The sequence below is a fragment of the Mastigoproctus giganteus genome, chromosome 14 (genome assembly GCF_048544385.1).
Source record: "Mastigoproctus giganteus isolate SK-2022 chromosome 14, ASM4854438v1, whole genome shotgun sequence".
Taxonomy (NCBI): Eukaryota; Metazoa; Arthropoda; class Arachnida; order Uropygi; family Thelyphonidae; genus Mastigoproctus; species Mastigoproctus giganteus.
In genome coordinates this window covers 68,501,831-68,516,511 of record NC_143588.1, presented here as the reverse complement: position 1 = coordinate 68,516,511, position 14,681 = coordinate 68,501,831, and the positions used below count along the sequence as shown (strand labels likewise).

Genomic DNA, 14,681 nt, shown 5'->3' with positions numbered 1-14,681 from the left:
TATTTGGTTTTTAGGAGCATTAGCAACTAAGGCCATATTGCTCCGGGATATGCGGTGGTCATTTCCCTGACCTTTCCGCATCCTCCGTATTTGGTGGTGACGGGCTTGAACCCCGGTCTAATCAAGAAGCGTGTGCTATGCACTGCTGCTCCTTCCCACCTGGCTACGGAGTCGCCCTAATATGCTAGAGATGTTTCAACAAAGAATATTATCTCTAAAGAGACATAATATGATCAGGTCAATTCTGATTCATATTACCTGAAGTGTGAAGTTTTTCATAGGTGTAATTTTCTTGTACAATGATCCAGATATCTATTTTGAAAAAAGAAATTTATAAACTAATTTCAACCTACAGGATTTTAAAATAAAACATTTCTAATGGAATATACAGTTGAATCTCATTAATACTAAGTTCAAGGGACCTAAATTTTCATGTTTTGTAATAACGAGCCCCCCCCCCCCCACAAAAGTGTCAAAATTTTACTGTTTTTTTTTTTTTTTTTTGGTACATACTGCATATCTAAGAATAATAATAAATAATAATATCAAAAATAAATTAATTTAAATTAATAAAATAAAACAACAAAAGCACCTTGTCTAACAATACAGTAATAGAAATAACATATTTTTTAAAGATTTTATTTTACTTGTAAGATAAACTAAAAAAAAAGCAATTAAAGGAAATGAAAATATTGTACAGTATATATTTTGATATATACAATATTTTAAGTAAGACTAAATGCAACTGGGCATAATATTTTTAAGAGTTATAATAATCTATATAATATTGGTGTAAAAACGTCATAGACAACTCTTAAAAGTAAAACTATGAAAGTAAAGGGCATCGTTTTCACTGTAACTCATATTGTGCTCATCCTTCAAGAGTTACCATGTATTGCACTACCTCGAATAAGTAACACACTAATAGAGAAGATTATTGTTACTTATTCTCGGTGGGCACCACCACCTTTAAAAGTTGTCTATGGTGTTTTTACACCAATATTATATAGATACAATATTTTAGTACACAGTAAAAAGAATTACAATCTTAATATAAAAGGAAACAATCAAACCATTAACTTTTTAATAAATTAATCTTATTTAAAGAAAGAAAGAAACCAATGTTGTTTGCACAGTTTTTGTCCTATATGCATTTTTAACTACAGCACAGACATTATCAAATGTAATAGTTGTTTCTTTATCAACGTTACTGCAGGCCAACACATTCTCTATTATGCTCAATGCATTTTTTGCATCTTTTTTAGATGGCAGTGTGTGCACTTCTTCACTTTCGCTGTCACTGGTAACAAAAACATCATCGTTTTGTTTGGTGCTCAGCAGCTCTTCTAGTGTTGGCATTGTAATGGTAGCAATGTCATCATCCACCTTCACAAACTCTTCAAATTCGCCAACAAAATCCATATGCTCCTTCAAATTCCTCCATTCCTCAATATTGCTATCACATTCGTCTGCTCTACCATGTTTTTCAATGATATTCTCTCCAAAGGGCATCTTTTTTTCTCTTTCTCTTTATTCTATTTCTGAAGCAGTTGATTATTACATAGCATCCAAGACATTCCAATTTGGCTGCAAATTGTTCCCTCCTTCTATGTTGCAGATCAAGTACCTTATAGGGTGGGGTCTGTATGCTCTCTTGAGGTTATAAATAATGCCTTGATCCAGTGGTTGCATTAAACTGGTGGTATTGGAGGGTAAAAACAACAGCCATATATTTGTCAACTTAAGTGTCTCGGCAGAATGTGCTGTACAACGATCTAGAATCATCAAAATGTTCCTTTTTTCTGAAGCCATTCTTCTGTTCACTTTTTGATAATCAAGAGTAAAACATTTTCACTGTAAGTCAAGCACTTCTATTGGCCTCATAATCACAGGGAAGTTGGTTAACTGTTTTAACATATCTTGGCTTGGAAAACTTACTAATCACAAGTGGGCGTAGTTTTGTACTGCCATATGAATTGCAGCATAACAGAACTGCGAGTCTTTGTTAACTAAATTTTCCACCATGACAGGACTTTCCTCGAACAGCAAATGTTTTATTTGGCAGTAAATTATAAAATAAATCTCTCTTGTCAAGATTAAAAATATCCTTTGCCTCATATTTTTCAAGAATGGACCGCACAGAACACAACCAGTCTGTAGCCTTTTCTTTGTCGACTAATCCAGACTTACCACAAACATTTTGCAAAACCAAGTTATTCCTGTCTTTAAATCTTTGGAGACAGCCACTGCTGCATTTGAAGTCGCTAATTCCATGTTACTGAGCTAGATAACTTGCCTTTCCTTGTAAAATCAGACCTGATATTGGAAAATTAGATGCATGTATTTGTTGGTGTTGGTACCACTTGAAAAGTTTTGTTTCAAGCTCCTCGTGTTTTGCACCATGAATTCGATTCAGTGTCACGCACTTCATGTTTTATTCAGTATTGTAGATACAGTAGGTAAAGGGATGTTGCATTCCTTTGCAACATCTGTTTTGTTTCTTTCCATCCTATCAGCCTCTTGTATAATTTTTAGTTTAATTTCCAGGCTTAATTCTGTCTGTTTACGTTTTGTCGCCATAACACTGCTAGATAAGATTCAATATAAACAAATTTTAAATTAATTTAAAGACACAAGTTCCAAAAAAGACATGAGCTCAGATAGAATGGCACAAAAAATAGATTGGTGTATATGGTAGCAAAAGACTCTTTGAACTGGGGTAACAATTGCAACTGACCTTATTCAAGTGGAGAGCAAGGGAGTGCATATAAACAACTTAGAAAAACTTTTTATTCTTTTGTTAATTTAACAACTCATCCTTCAAAAAGATGTTTTTCAGAGTGCACTTGACGTTGTAGCTACCATAAACTGCTTTTGTTTAGCAAACACTAATTTCTAACAAGTCAGTGCCATCCTTTGGGAAGTAGGGAGCTGGGTGGCCAAAGGCCACCCAGCTCCCTACTATATATGGGCAATAGGCCCCTATATAGTAGGCTAAATAGGGGCAATAATTGGACAGCTCTACCAAGGTTTGTATTAAACATACAAAATGACAATATTTATTTCTCATGGGGTGAAAAAGAACTTTGTAATACATATTGACCGAATTTTGTAATGAATGAATATATTTTACATAGAAAAAAAGCCTGTCCTTTCGCAGGGGAATGGTATATGCTTCATATAAATGAGTACTTTGTATAAAAAAGTTTGTATTAACCCGATTTTACTGTAATATGCTTTGCAGATATCTATCGATATATCATGGATAGATAAACTATTATATCCATTATCCATATCCAACAAATTGATATTCTCTGATTGGTTTCATTTTTGGACTAAAACTCACAAGATAGTTTACTCCTGGTTTCACAATCAGGCTATTTATGTTTCAAAAGTACTATGACAGAAAATGATACATGATCAGGTTAGAGATATGGTGGCACAAAATTGATAAAAATTAACAGCTGCAGGACTAGCTTTACTTACCCTGAGATATGTATCCTTATCTAATTTATAAACACACCCAATACCAAATCTTGCTGTATTAGTAGAAGATATCCAAGCTAACTGAATAGCTGTTTCCAAGTCATCATTTACCTTTTGATATACAGCACCACCAAATTCTTGGCCATCATTTCTATTTCAATGATAAAAAAAAGTAGAAGTAATAAAACAATATAAATTAAACAATTAAGACTAGAAATATTTTCAATGCATCTTCAGCAATAATCCAAAGTTGCAGATTACCTATAACTCTTTAAATTTTATAAAACAATTAAAAATTATAATTAGTTTCAAATTGTTTTATCTACAAATTTCTTTTATTGTAAGCTGAATATGTTCAAAGAGAACAAGAAAACAAGGGAATCAATTTATTTCTGTTTAGATATCACAAAATCATTGCCATCATTGCAACTTTACATTTATTTTCCCCACTTTTAAACATAAGCATGGGTCTTATCAATGATATACAGGAATTTTAGCAGTATATGTAATTATCCCATTTAAAAAATCAATCATGAAGGTGTCTGGAAGTTTCATTTCAGGGAAAATAATCAATTGCTTGAAAGGGTATAAAAATAGGAAATAAAATGGATTGTGGATACAAAGAAATGTCCTTACAGGAGGAGGCTCCAGTTCTGCAAGCTACAAAGATTGAAAACTATGCATTTTTGTGGGGATCTGATTGAGATATTTAAGGGGAAGGGGATGAGCCAACTTGATAAAGACATATTTTCTTTTTCTAGAGTGGCACAGACAAGTGGATATAGATTCAAGGAAATAGAATTTGTATTAAGAAAATACAACGAAATTTGTCCTTAGTCAAAAAGTAAACAATTACTAGAAGTTGCCACTTATCCTTGTAGGGTCAGTGGGCTTGTGTAGATTTAAAAAGAGATTAAATAAATATTTGTATGAAGTAGGTAAAATAAAACTACAGATATAAACCTTTTTTTATAGTAGATATTACATAAGTTTTACTTCATTGCATTATTCTACCATATTAATTACAACAACTTTAAAACAGCATTAGAAGACAAATTTACTCACCAAACATGAATATCAACTATTTTCCTTCTACTTATATATCTTTGGTATAAAAGTACTGGTCAAAAAAGTATCAAGATTGAATCTGTGAAAACAAAAATACTGGACTTACAGGGATGGCAGGTTAATCTGCTTCAGAGTGGGCTCCTTTAGCTTATATACATTTATTCCACCATTACTGTCATCACCAGGAATTTATTTAAGCTAAGGGAACAGAAAAACATCATAGGAAGCAATACATGGTGAGCAGAGTGGCTATCTCACTTGTGGAATACTATTTTTAGCTGAAATTGCTGAAAAAACTATAGCAGTTTCTAGTCCTCTGTGAGGAACAAACTTGACTATAACACTCTGCATTCCCAAATCTGTGGTTAAAATGGACTAACATATGCCATAAATAACACCTACCTCTTCAACAATTTCACAAATAGCCAAACATCTGTCAATTTGCACAATAACTGCCAATTCACCATTCCTACTGACTGAAGGGCATCCAGAATACTTGCTATTTTTGACAGACATCTGTCCAACTTTAAAACAATAAAACTACTCAAAATCTCATACATGGCTTACTGTTGCATCAACTGACAAGTTTCAGTCACCACCTTTCCAATTTTTACAGAATGTTTAATGTATACATGTTGTGTTATACTCTTGAACATGGTTAACTTTCCATGACTTACATATTTCCTGACAAATCCACTGTTTTTTCCTTTTATAATATTATTTCTGAATTTGGGAGTGGACTCATATCCTATCACGTACTTTTTCCTATCAATTTAGAGAAAAATTTTGATGATTTATTTTGAATTATCTTTTTTTTGGTTTGTTTTTATTTTATTTGCTACAAATTATGAGAGATTAATTTTTCAGTTGTCCACTAAACAGGCACCACATGAGTAAAACTATGAATAAGCTGTCTTACTTTGAGCATACATATACAGGTAGTTCTCAACTTTATGAGTTAATTTGTTCCTAGCGTGCGCTCGTAAAGCGAAAACTCATAAAGCAGGAATTTATTTCCCATAGACATAATGTTAAAAATAGGGGTTACATTATCAACAATGGAATTAGTTAGCTAATTAGTTTATGTTTAAACAATGATTGATTTATCCCAAGAAATGAAAATGTAGTCTGTAAAATAAAGCAAATTATAATAATAGAGAAATTATTTATGACTTACAAATGTTAAAGAATGTTTATTCTTCATCACCATTGACTAAATGCACACTCGTTCATCACTTGTGATTGGCTCAGTACTCGTTGGTTTGTTGCACAAGGAGTCGTCTTCTTCAGAAATGCTTCAAGAGGCATTTATTTCCAAGATAATCTTCTCTTTTCTTTATAAATTTCAATAGCATGCTTAAGCATTTTTTAACGGAATGCACAAATTGCAACTAACATGATTTGCGCGGAGTAACAAGTTTACGAAGCTTAAAAAAAGTAATGAAAAGAAGATTCTGAAAATTTATTTATGTTTTTTATACGATTGAAGATTTCAGTAAAGGGCAAACACATTTCACCATAATAACGTAAAAACCCACAGAATTCCAGCTATCGGTATTTTCACAAATGCAATAACATCGATTTTACTACCCGTTTATAATTACTTGCAGTAACAGAAAAGCCCAATAAACCGGAAAGTGCAAATTGTTTTTATTGTTTTATGATTGACTTCCAGAAATGTGCTTTAGAAAAATATCACAAAGCCGTTCAAAATTGGTTCTTATAACATGTGAAAACGATGAAAGTGTAGGTGCGTTTAATGATTTGAATTGGTAACTAATACAATTTACACTATAAAAACGACCTTTTAGGGAGTTATATAGCGAAAACTTGAACTTCCGAGGTCGTGGAATGAATTACCAAAAAACAATGTGTTATTGGGTTCACATTATGATATTTTCGCGATACGATGGTAACAGATTAATACCATAAAGTGCGGTACACTGTATTGTATAACTACGTGTATGGTTTGATGAAAGTTTAACATTAATTTTTTTGCAATTAATATTCATATTTTCGATTTTGTTGATACTTGAAAAAAAAAAAAAAATCATAAATCCGGGAACTCGTAAAGCGAGAACTGCCTGTATACACTAAAAAATAAACATTCCCCAGCAGATGAATACGAGAAGCACTTCCTACAAAGTGGGGAATGCTTTCCTTATCGCAGTAAGTCTCAAAGTGTATATACTGTACTGACTATATGTTTTTCTGGAATTTTTCATCCCAAAAACCAGAACTGCTTGTTTGTGGAATGAAAAACTGGAGAATTAAAAGAAGTTCATGAGTGGTATAATTGACAAATAAATACGTAAAAAAAAAAACACAGCTACAGTTCAAGATATTTCAAGTGATGAGGAAGGAGATACACAAATCCTAATAAATAAAATAGTTTCCAACAAAATAACAATTAAACTTTATGATAAAAACAAAAATAGCACCCAACAGATGCCAAACAAGTAGCAATATCCCATTTAGGGTAGAGGTGCCCTTCGGCAGGAGTGAGTGGGGCCTGCACCCTGAATTCCTGCACTATGCAGCAGGTACAAACTAGCCAACTGTTATGCTGATTTTCCTATTTGAAAATATTTTCTTCAATGTTCACTATTTTCCATTACTAATTTTAGCACCATGATGAATATCATTAAGTAGTTGTTAGAGGGAAACTGGATCCCCTCTTATGGAAGCAATATGAATGAATAATTTCAATAAAAAATTATTCGTATATTGGATCTCCATATTACAAAAGACCTAAACAAGGGGCCTCTTATATAATGCTTAGTACTTGCCCAGGGCTTTGAAAATGCTAGAGGCAGTGCTTTAGGTATATGCATAATGAGCTATAAATCAGCTGCAAACATGCCTGGATATGCAATAATATGTTGTGTGACATTCACCAAAGCAGCACCTCCAAGCAACAGAATTTATCAAAAATATAAATTCGGTAGGGACAGTATTGATATTTTTTGTATATTTGATAGATAGATATGCAGCCTTTGTATATCTATCAATGCATGCTTATTCTTTGTGTGTATGTATGATTTATGTATTTTTTTGTATCTCATTCTTTATCAAGTTTTATTGTATAATATTCATCCTACATTTTTACTAGGTATTACTTACCTATTTTGTATGGATTATAAACAAATAAATACATAAAATTAAAATTAGGAAAGGAAAAATATATCTGAAAAATCAAAAATTAGTAGTATTATTTTCACAGAAATATTTTCCAAAAAGTTTTGCAATTTTACTGATTCAAAATATAAAATCAATGGACTGCAAGCACAATAATATTCACACAGTAACTCAGTAGCATACATGAAATAAATAACAGATTAGTACTAGATACTCACACATTTGTATTCACAACAAAATCTCCTTGTCTATATCCAACAGCAAAATTTGTCTTTGCAACCCTTGCTCTAGCAGCATCATATGACACATACAGACCGCCTAGCCATCCCTGATAACTATATAAAAAAGTGGAGAAAACAAACACTATAAAGCAGAACACATGTAATTTCAAGTATTAAATGTATTAAGAAACAACCCAGCACATTTTTATTAAAATACAAATAATGAAATCAAATATAAAAAAAAAAGTACAAGCAGTCAAATAAGACACACACACATGTATATGATACTGTATGATACTTACATAAAAAAACAATAACAAAATGACTAAATCTGTAAGTATTTCATTTGATGGAACTCAAATGGTGTATCTATTAGTGACAAAATACACCTTAATCACTGTGAACTTGCAAACAAACCAAAAACTTATTTGAGCAATTCTCTTTACAAGATATGTATGCTCTTTGGTTTACAATTAATGATTATTAGCATTAGAAGAAATATACTGCATGATGCAAGAAAGCAAGCTTATACAGCATCAGCAAAAAAAAAAAAAAAAACTTTCCCGCTTCACCCATCCATTCACTCGAAACTTTGTCTAGTTCTTCCTTGAATTTATTTAAGCTATTGGAAGTTTGTTCGAGCAATCAACTACCTGCTGGCTACAGGCAAATTTCTGCACATCTATTTTACAACTGTCTTTCCTCAATCTGAATTTATGCCCCATCAGGTTCATAATCTGAGAAAGAGGAAGAATCCCACCAGCATTGAGCCTGCTTAAACCATTCAAGGCCTTATACACCTCAATCAGATCACCTCGCAGGTGCCTAGTCAACAGGCACTGAAATTTGCAGAACTTAAGCCTTTCTTAGTAAGAGGACCCCTTCGTTCCCCTCACCAATTGTCTTGTCCTTCTCTGTACTCGTTCTCACAACGATACATCATTCCTAAAATGAGGCCTTCAAATCTGTACGCAGTACTCAAGGCATGGCCCGACCATTGCCTTATACAAAGGAATAAACACCTCCTTCCTACTAACAAAATTCCTGTATATCATTGACAAGACCCCATGACCTGTTTTGGCAGCCTATCTGCACTGCTCAGAAAACTTCATAACTGACTGCACAATTACCCTCAGTTCTTTTCCATTCTCTAACACCCTGTTTGTTGTTGTTTGTTATTTGGTTTTTAGGAGCATTAGCAACTAAGGCCATATTGCTCCGGGATATGCGGTGGTCATTCCCTGACCTTTCCGCATCTTCCGTATTTGGTGGTGACGGGCTCGAACCCTGGTCTAATCAAGAAGCGTGTGCTACGCACTGCTGCTCCTTCCCACCTGGCTATGGAGGCGCCATCTACCACCCTGAGTGTAGTACCACACAGTTGTACGTTTCTCCAGTGTTGCTGCTACCCATATGAAATACAGTCATCGTCATCCCCCAATGTGCGCAGGGGTTACATTCCAGAAAAACACCGCACAATCCTTAGCCATAATTATGAGAGCTTCCTTGGACTCAGGGGAAGTACCCATGGACTGGTGATGTGCAAATGTGACCCCAATTCACAAAGGAGGATCAAACGGCAACTCAAGTAATTATAGACCTGTTAGTTTAACTTCTGTTCCTGGAAAATTAATGGAGGCACTGGTTAAAGAAGCACTGCAGGATCATCTAGACAAGACTTCAGTTATAGCTCAGACACAGCATGGTTTTGTTAAGGGGAAGTCTTGCCTGACCAATTTGATTGGATACTATGATGCAGTCACAAAAGAACTGGATGCAGGGAATAACTTTGCTATTATATACTTGCATCTTAGAAAGGCTTTTGATACTGTTGCACATGGAAGACTGCTGCACAAATTGGAGCAGTGTGGCATTGGAGGCAAATTGCTGCTATGGATAAAGGGGTGGTTGAGGGGGAGAAGACAGAGAGTGGTAATCAGTGGACACTGCTCATCGTGGACTAATGTTATTAGTGGAGTCCCTCAGGGTTCAGTATTGGGTCCATTATTGTTTTCTGTATTTATAAATGATATTGATGATGGTATATCAAGCTTAATGTCCAAGTTTGCAGACGATACGAAGGTTGGCAATGTTTTCAAGGACACTACTGACACTATGCTTCTGCAACAGGATCTGGAAAGGTTGAGCAGATGGGCTGAGAGGTGGCAAATGAAGTTTAACATTGACAAATGTAAAGTACTACATATGGGAAACAGCAACCCCAGAGCAACATATCAACTCTGTGGTACTACACTGACAGTGGTAGAGAATGAAAGGGACCTGGGGGTGGTTGTGCAGGCAGATATGAAGTTCTCTGAGCAGTGCAGACGGGCTGCAAGAGTAGCTCATGGTGTATTGTCGATGATATATAGGAATTTTTCTAGCAGGGATAAGGAGGTGATTATTCCCTTGTATAAGGCAATGGTCAGGCCACACCTAGAGTACTGCATACAGGTCTGGAGGCCTCATTTCAAGAAGGATGTAGAGATGCTGGAACGAGTACAGAGAAGGGCAACAAGATTGGTGAATGGAACAAAGGGGTGCTCTTAAGAAGAAAGGCTTAAGTTTTGCAAATTACAGCGTCTGGAGACTAGGCACCAGTGAGGTGATCTGATAGAGGTGTATAAAGCCTTGAATGGTTTGAGCATGCTCAATGCTGATGGTATTCTTCCTCTTGCTCAGAGTAATCACCTGAGAGGGCATAAATTCAAATTGAGGAAAGTCAGATGTAGGATAGATGTGAGGAAATTTGCCTTTAGCCAGCGGGTGGTTGGTTGGTGGAACAGACTTCCATCCCTTGTCGTGGAAGTTGATAGCCTAAATAAGTTTAAGGCTCAGCTGGACAGGTATTTCGAACGAACAGAGGGGTGAAGTGGAAGTGGTTATTTTTTATTTATTTTTTTATTTATTTATTTTTTTTTTTTGGCTGATGCTGCATAAGCTTGCTTTCTTGCATCAAATGCCTCTACTAATGCTAATCCAAATCTGTGCAATATGAAACATAGTTTATATGACATAATGAGGGTTCCGTATGTGTACAAAAAAAAATATGCAAAAGGAAATTAAATTGAAAAAAATTGTCTTCATTCGGAAAGAAAAAAAGAAAAAAATTAGAAACATGTTCATAAAATTAATCTTGCAAATAAATTTTTAATCTAAATTCATTGCTCCTTCATTGCTATTTTCCTGTGATAAACTTGCAACACTATCCAGCACTTTTTGAAAAAAAAAATAGTTAAAATTGTTTGTTTAGAAGCACACTGTTTTTCTCTATAAATTTCTTCATAAGGAACTAAAGCTAATGATAAAGTTCTGCAAAAATTTAAACTCCCTCTTCAAATTAGGATCTATATCCAGAGCTTCTTGGCTAAGCTGATTTGCAAGTCTTAAAAACCTAGCTAGTCTCTTCATGGTCAAATTTTTGTGTGCATCTTCTTCGTTTTTATAATTTTTTCATTTTTGTTATCTTCTTCACATTGCAAAAAAAATATCATCTGCTGATAACTGTTCTCTATTAGATTCAAGGACCTCTGTGATATCTGCTGGTTCCAGTTCTTCAAATCCCTCTCCACTAATCATTTTACCAATTCTTACAATCTCAACTACCTCCGGCATTTCGACCATGGCTTCATTAGTGCAGCTTTGCGGCCACAGCTTCTTCCACACTGCATTCATTGTTCAGCTCTTAACTTCACCCCAAGTGAATTCAATATTTTTTACAGTGTCAAAAATGTTATAATTCTGCCAATAATCTCAGACTGAAAGACTGCTTATTCCATCAGTAGCTTCTACCAATTGTAAAAAAGATCTTAGGTAATAAAGTTTAAAGGAAGCTATAACACCTTGGTCCATTGGCTGAATTAATGAACTTGTATTTACTGGAAGAAAGGTAACTTTCACATTTGGGTGCAGATAAGACAAATGTGCAGGACTGGGTGCATTGTCAAGAAGAATGAGCAAGATTTTGAATGCTGTGTTCTTCTTCAGGCAATATCTTTTTGTTTAGATGCAAAAGCAATTTAAAAACCAGTTGTTGAAGGATTTTAGCTGTCATCCAGGCTTTTTTTTTCTCGATTTCCAATGAATTGGTAAGGAGCTTTTTGATATTCCTTTAAAAGCACCAGGATTTTCTGATGTATAAATTAGAAGCAGTTTACACTTAAAGTCACCCTCTGCATTGCCATATAACAAAAGTGTTAACATATCTTTTGTAGCTTTGAAACCTGGAGCAGTTTTCTCTTCTTTCGAAATGAATGTTCTGCTTGGCATATGCTTCCAAAATAAGCCAGTCTCATCAGCATTAAACATTTGACTTGCTAGATAGCCTTCAGTCACAATAACATCCTTTAAAGTTTTCGGATACAAAGAAGCAGCTTCCATATATGCCCTGGCTGCTTCACCCATTAATTTTAGATTGTGAAGACTTTGACGTTTTTTAAAATTTTCAAACCAATCCTTACTGGCTTGAAAGATGTCTGCATTGGATGGACTGGCTTCTTCTTCTTGTAAGTGATTAAAAATTTGCAGAGCTTTGGTACAAATAATAGCTGAACTAAGAGGCATTCTCTTTTGATTAAGATCTTCTATCAGAAAGAAAGTAATTTTTTGCTTTTCTCTATTAATGGATTTCTCACTTTTGTAATGCTTTTTTGCAGTCAATGTGGAACAGAACTTTTAATTTCTGAACTTTTAACTGAATTTTTAATTTCCTCAGCATTTTCCCTAACTCGTCGAATGCTAGATTCATTTATGCTGTATTTCTTAGCAATGTTACAACCTTTTTGCCATTTTCTAACTCGCTAACAATTTTTAATTTTTCCTCTAAATAATTTTTTTTTTTTTATAGCTTTCTTCATTTTAAGCACTAATTAAACACACACTTTACATAGACAAGAAATATTAAATAAGCAAAAGCAATGCTTACCGATTAAAACGCTTTATGTTGCACGAACCAGAAAAAAGATTCTGTCTCAACAGCTAATGTAGGATAACTGATGAAGGGGGGTTCCCAAATGAGGAAGTTGTTTCAAAAATAACCAGACAAACACACCACCGTTTATTGCTGTGTTTGTTGGTTATAAAATAATCAGTTTTCAATGCCTTTGGGATATTTTTCTAGCGCACATTTCTGGAGGTCACGACCATAAAACAATTTGCACTTTCCGGTTTATTGGGCTTTTCTGTTTGTGGAATCTATTATAAACAGGAAATAAACTCGATCTTATTGCATTTGTGATAATCCCGATAGCTGGAATTCTGTGGGATTTTACATTATTATGGTGGAATTGTTTATCCTTCAATGAAAACTTCAATCATGTAAAAAACATAAATAAATTTTCAAAATCTGCTTTCATTCCTATTTTTGAAGCTTTGTAAACAAAAATCACACTGGTAGTGAAACTCGCCGTGCAATCTAAAATTTTAGTGGTAAATACCTGACCACGCAATAGTGAAACTGCTCAAATCGAGGGATGACTGTACTTTGCATTTGTTAATGTTAAACTTCAGCTGCCACTTCTCAGCCCATCTGCTCAACTTTTCTAGATCATGTTGCAGTAGCATATTGTCATTAACAGCCCTGCCAACCTTTGTATCAACCACAAACTTGGACGTAGCCAGGTGGGCAGGAGCAGCAGTGCGTAGTATACACCTCTTGATTAGACCGGGGTTCGAGCCCATGACCACCAAATACAGAGGATGCGGAAAGGTCAGGGAATGACCACCGCATATCCCTGGAGCAATATGGCTTTAGTTGCTAATGCTCCTAAAAACCAAATAACAACAACAAACTTTGACATTCAGCCTGATATACTATCACATAAATATACAAATATCATTGATAAATATAAAAACAACAATGGGCCCAACACTGAACCCTGAGGGACTCCACTAATAACATTAGTCTATGAAGAGCAGTGTCCACTGATTACCACTCTCTGTCTTCTCCCACTCAACCATCCGTTTATCCATTGTAGCAACTTGCCCTTAATGCCATACTGCTCCAATTTGTACAGTAGTCTTACATGTGCAACAGTATCAAAAGCTTTTTAAAATCCAAGTATATGATATTAAAATTATTTTTTGCATCCACTTCCTTTGTGGTCACATCATAGTATCCAATCAAATTAGTCAGAAAAGACTTCTTAACAAACCCATGCTGTGTCTGAAGTATCACTGCAGTCTTGTCTAGATGATCCTGCAATGCTTCTTTAATCAGACTCCATTATTTTCCCCAGAACAGAAGTTAAACTAACAGGTCTGTAATTACTCGTGTCACCCTTTACTCCCCCATTGTGAACTGGGACACATTTGCACTCTCCAGTCTGTGGGGACCTTCCCTAAGTCCAAGGATGTTCTAATAATTATGGATAAAGTTTGCTTACTTCCTTTGCCACCTCCTTTAATATAATTGGATAGATCCCATCCACCCCAGATGCCTTTCTTATGTTTAACTTCACCAATTTCTCCTCCTCTTTGCTCTCATTTATTACAAAATCATTTAGCTCCCTAAATTAATAAGCTTTTAATAAGCTTCTCTCCTCCACTTCCCTACTGAATTCCTCATGTGTGAATGTAGATGCAAAATACTCATTTAGTTTGTTAGCCACCTGAGCAGGATCATCAACAGTCAAACCCTTGATATCAAGTGGATCAACCTGATTCATCCCCTTCCTTCTAGTGTTTATATGAGTAAATAAACCTTTGCTGTTTTTCTTTGCATCCTTTGCCAAAGATCTCTCGTAATCTGCCTTTGCTTGCCTAACCTCC

At 34.8% G+C, this 14,681-nt stretch overlaps 1 protein-coding gene across 1 annotated transcript in view; it reads right to left on the bottom strand.

The window, feature by feature from the left end:
- LOC150075203 (non-selective voltage-gated ion channel VDAC2-like) overlaps positions 1 to 14,681 on the bottom strand; it is a 65,839-nt gene that overhangs the window by 16,969 nt on the left and 34,189 nt on the right. Inside the window, exons 5-6 of the mRNA XM_090388736.1 lie at positions 7,911 to 8,027; positions 3,487 to 3,637 (exon numbers count right to left, since the gene is read on the bottom strand). Coding sequence (XP_090244862.1) covers positions 3,487 to 3,637; positions 7,911 to 8,027 — 268 coding nt within the window. The remainder of the gene's footprint in view (positions 1 to 3,486; positions 3,638 to 7,910; positions 8,028 to 14,681) is intronic.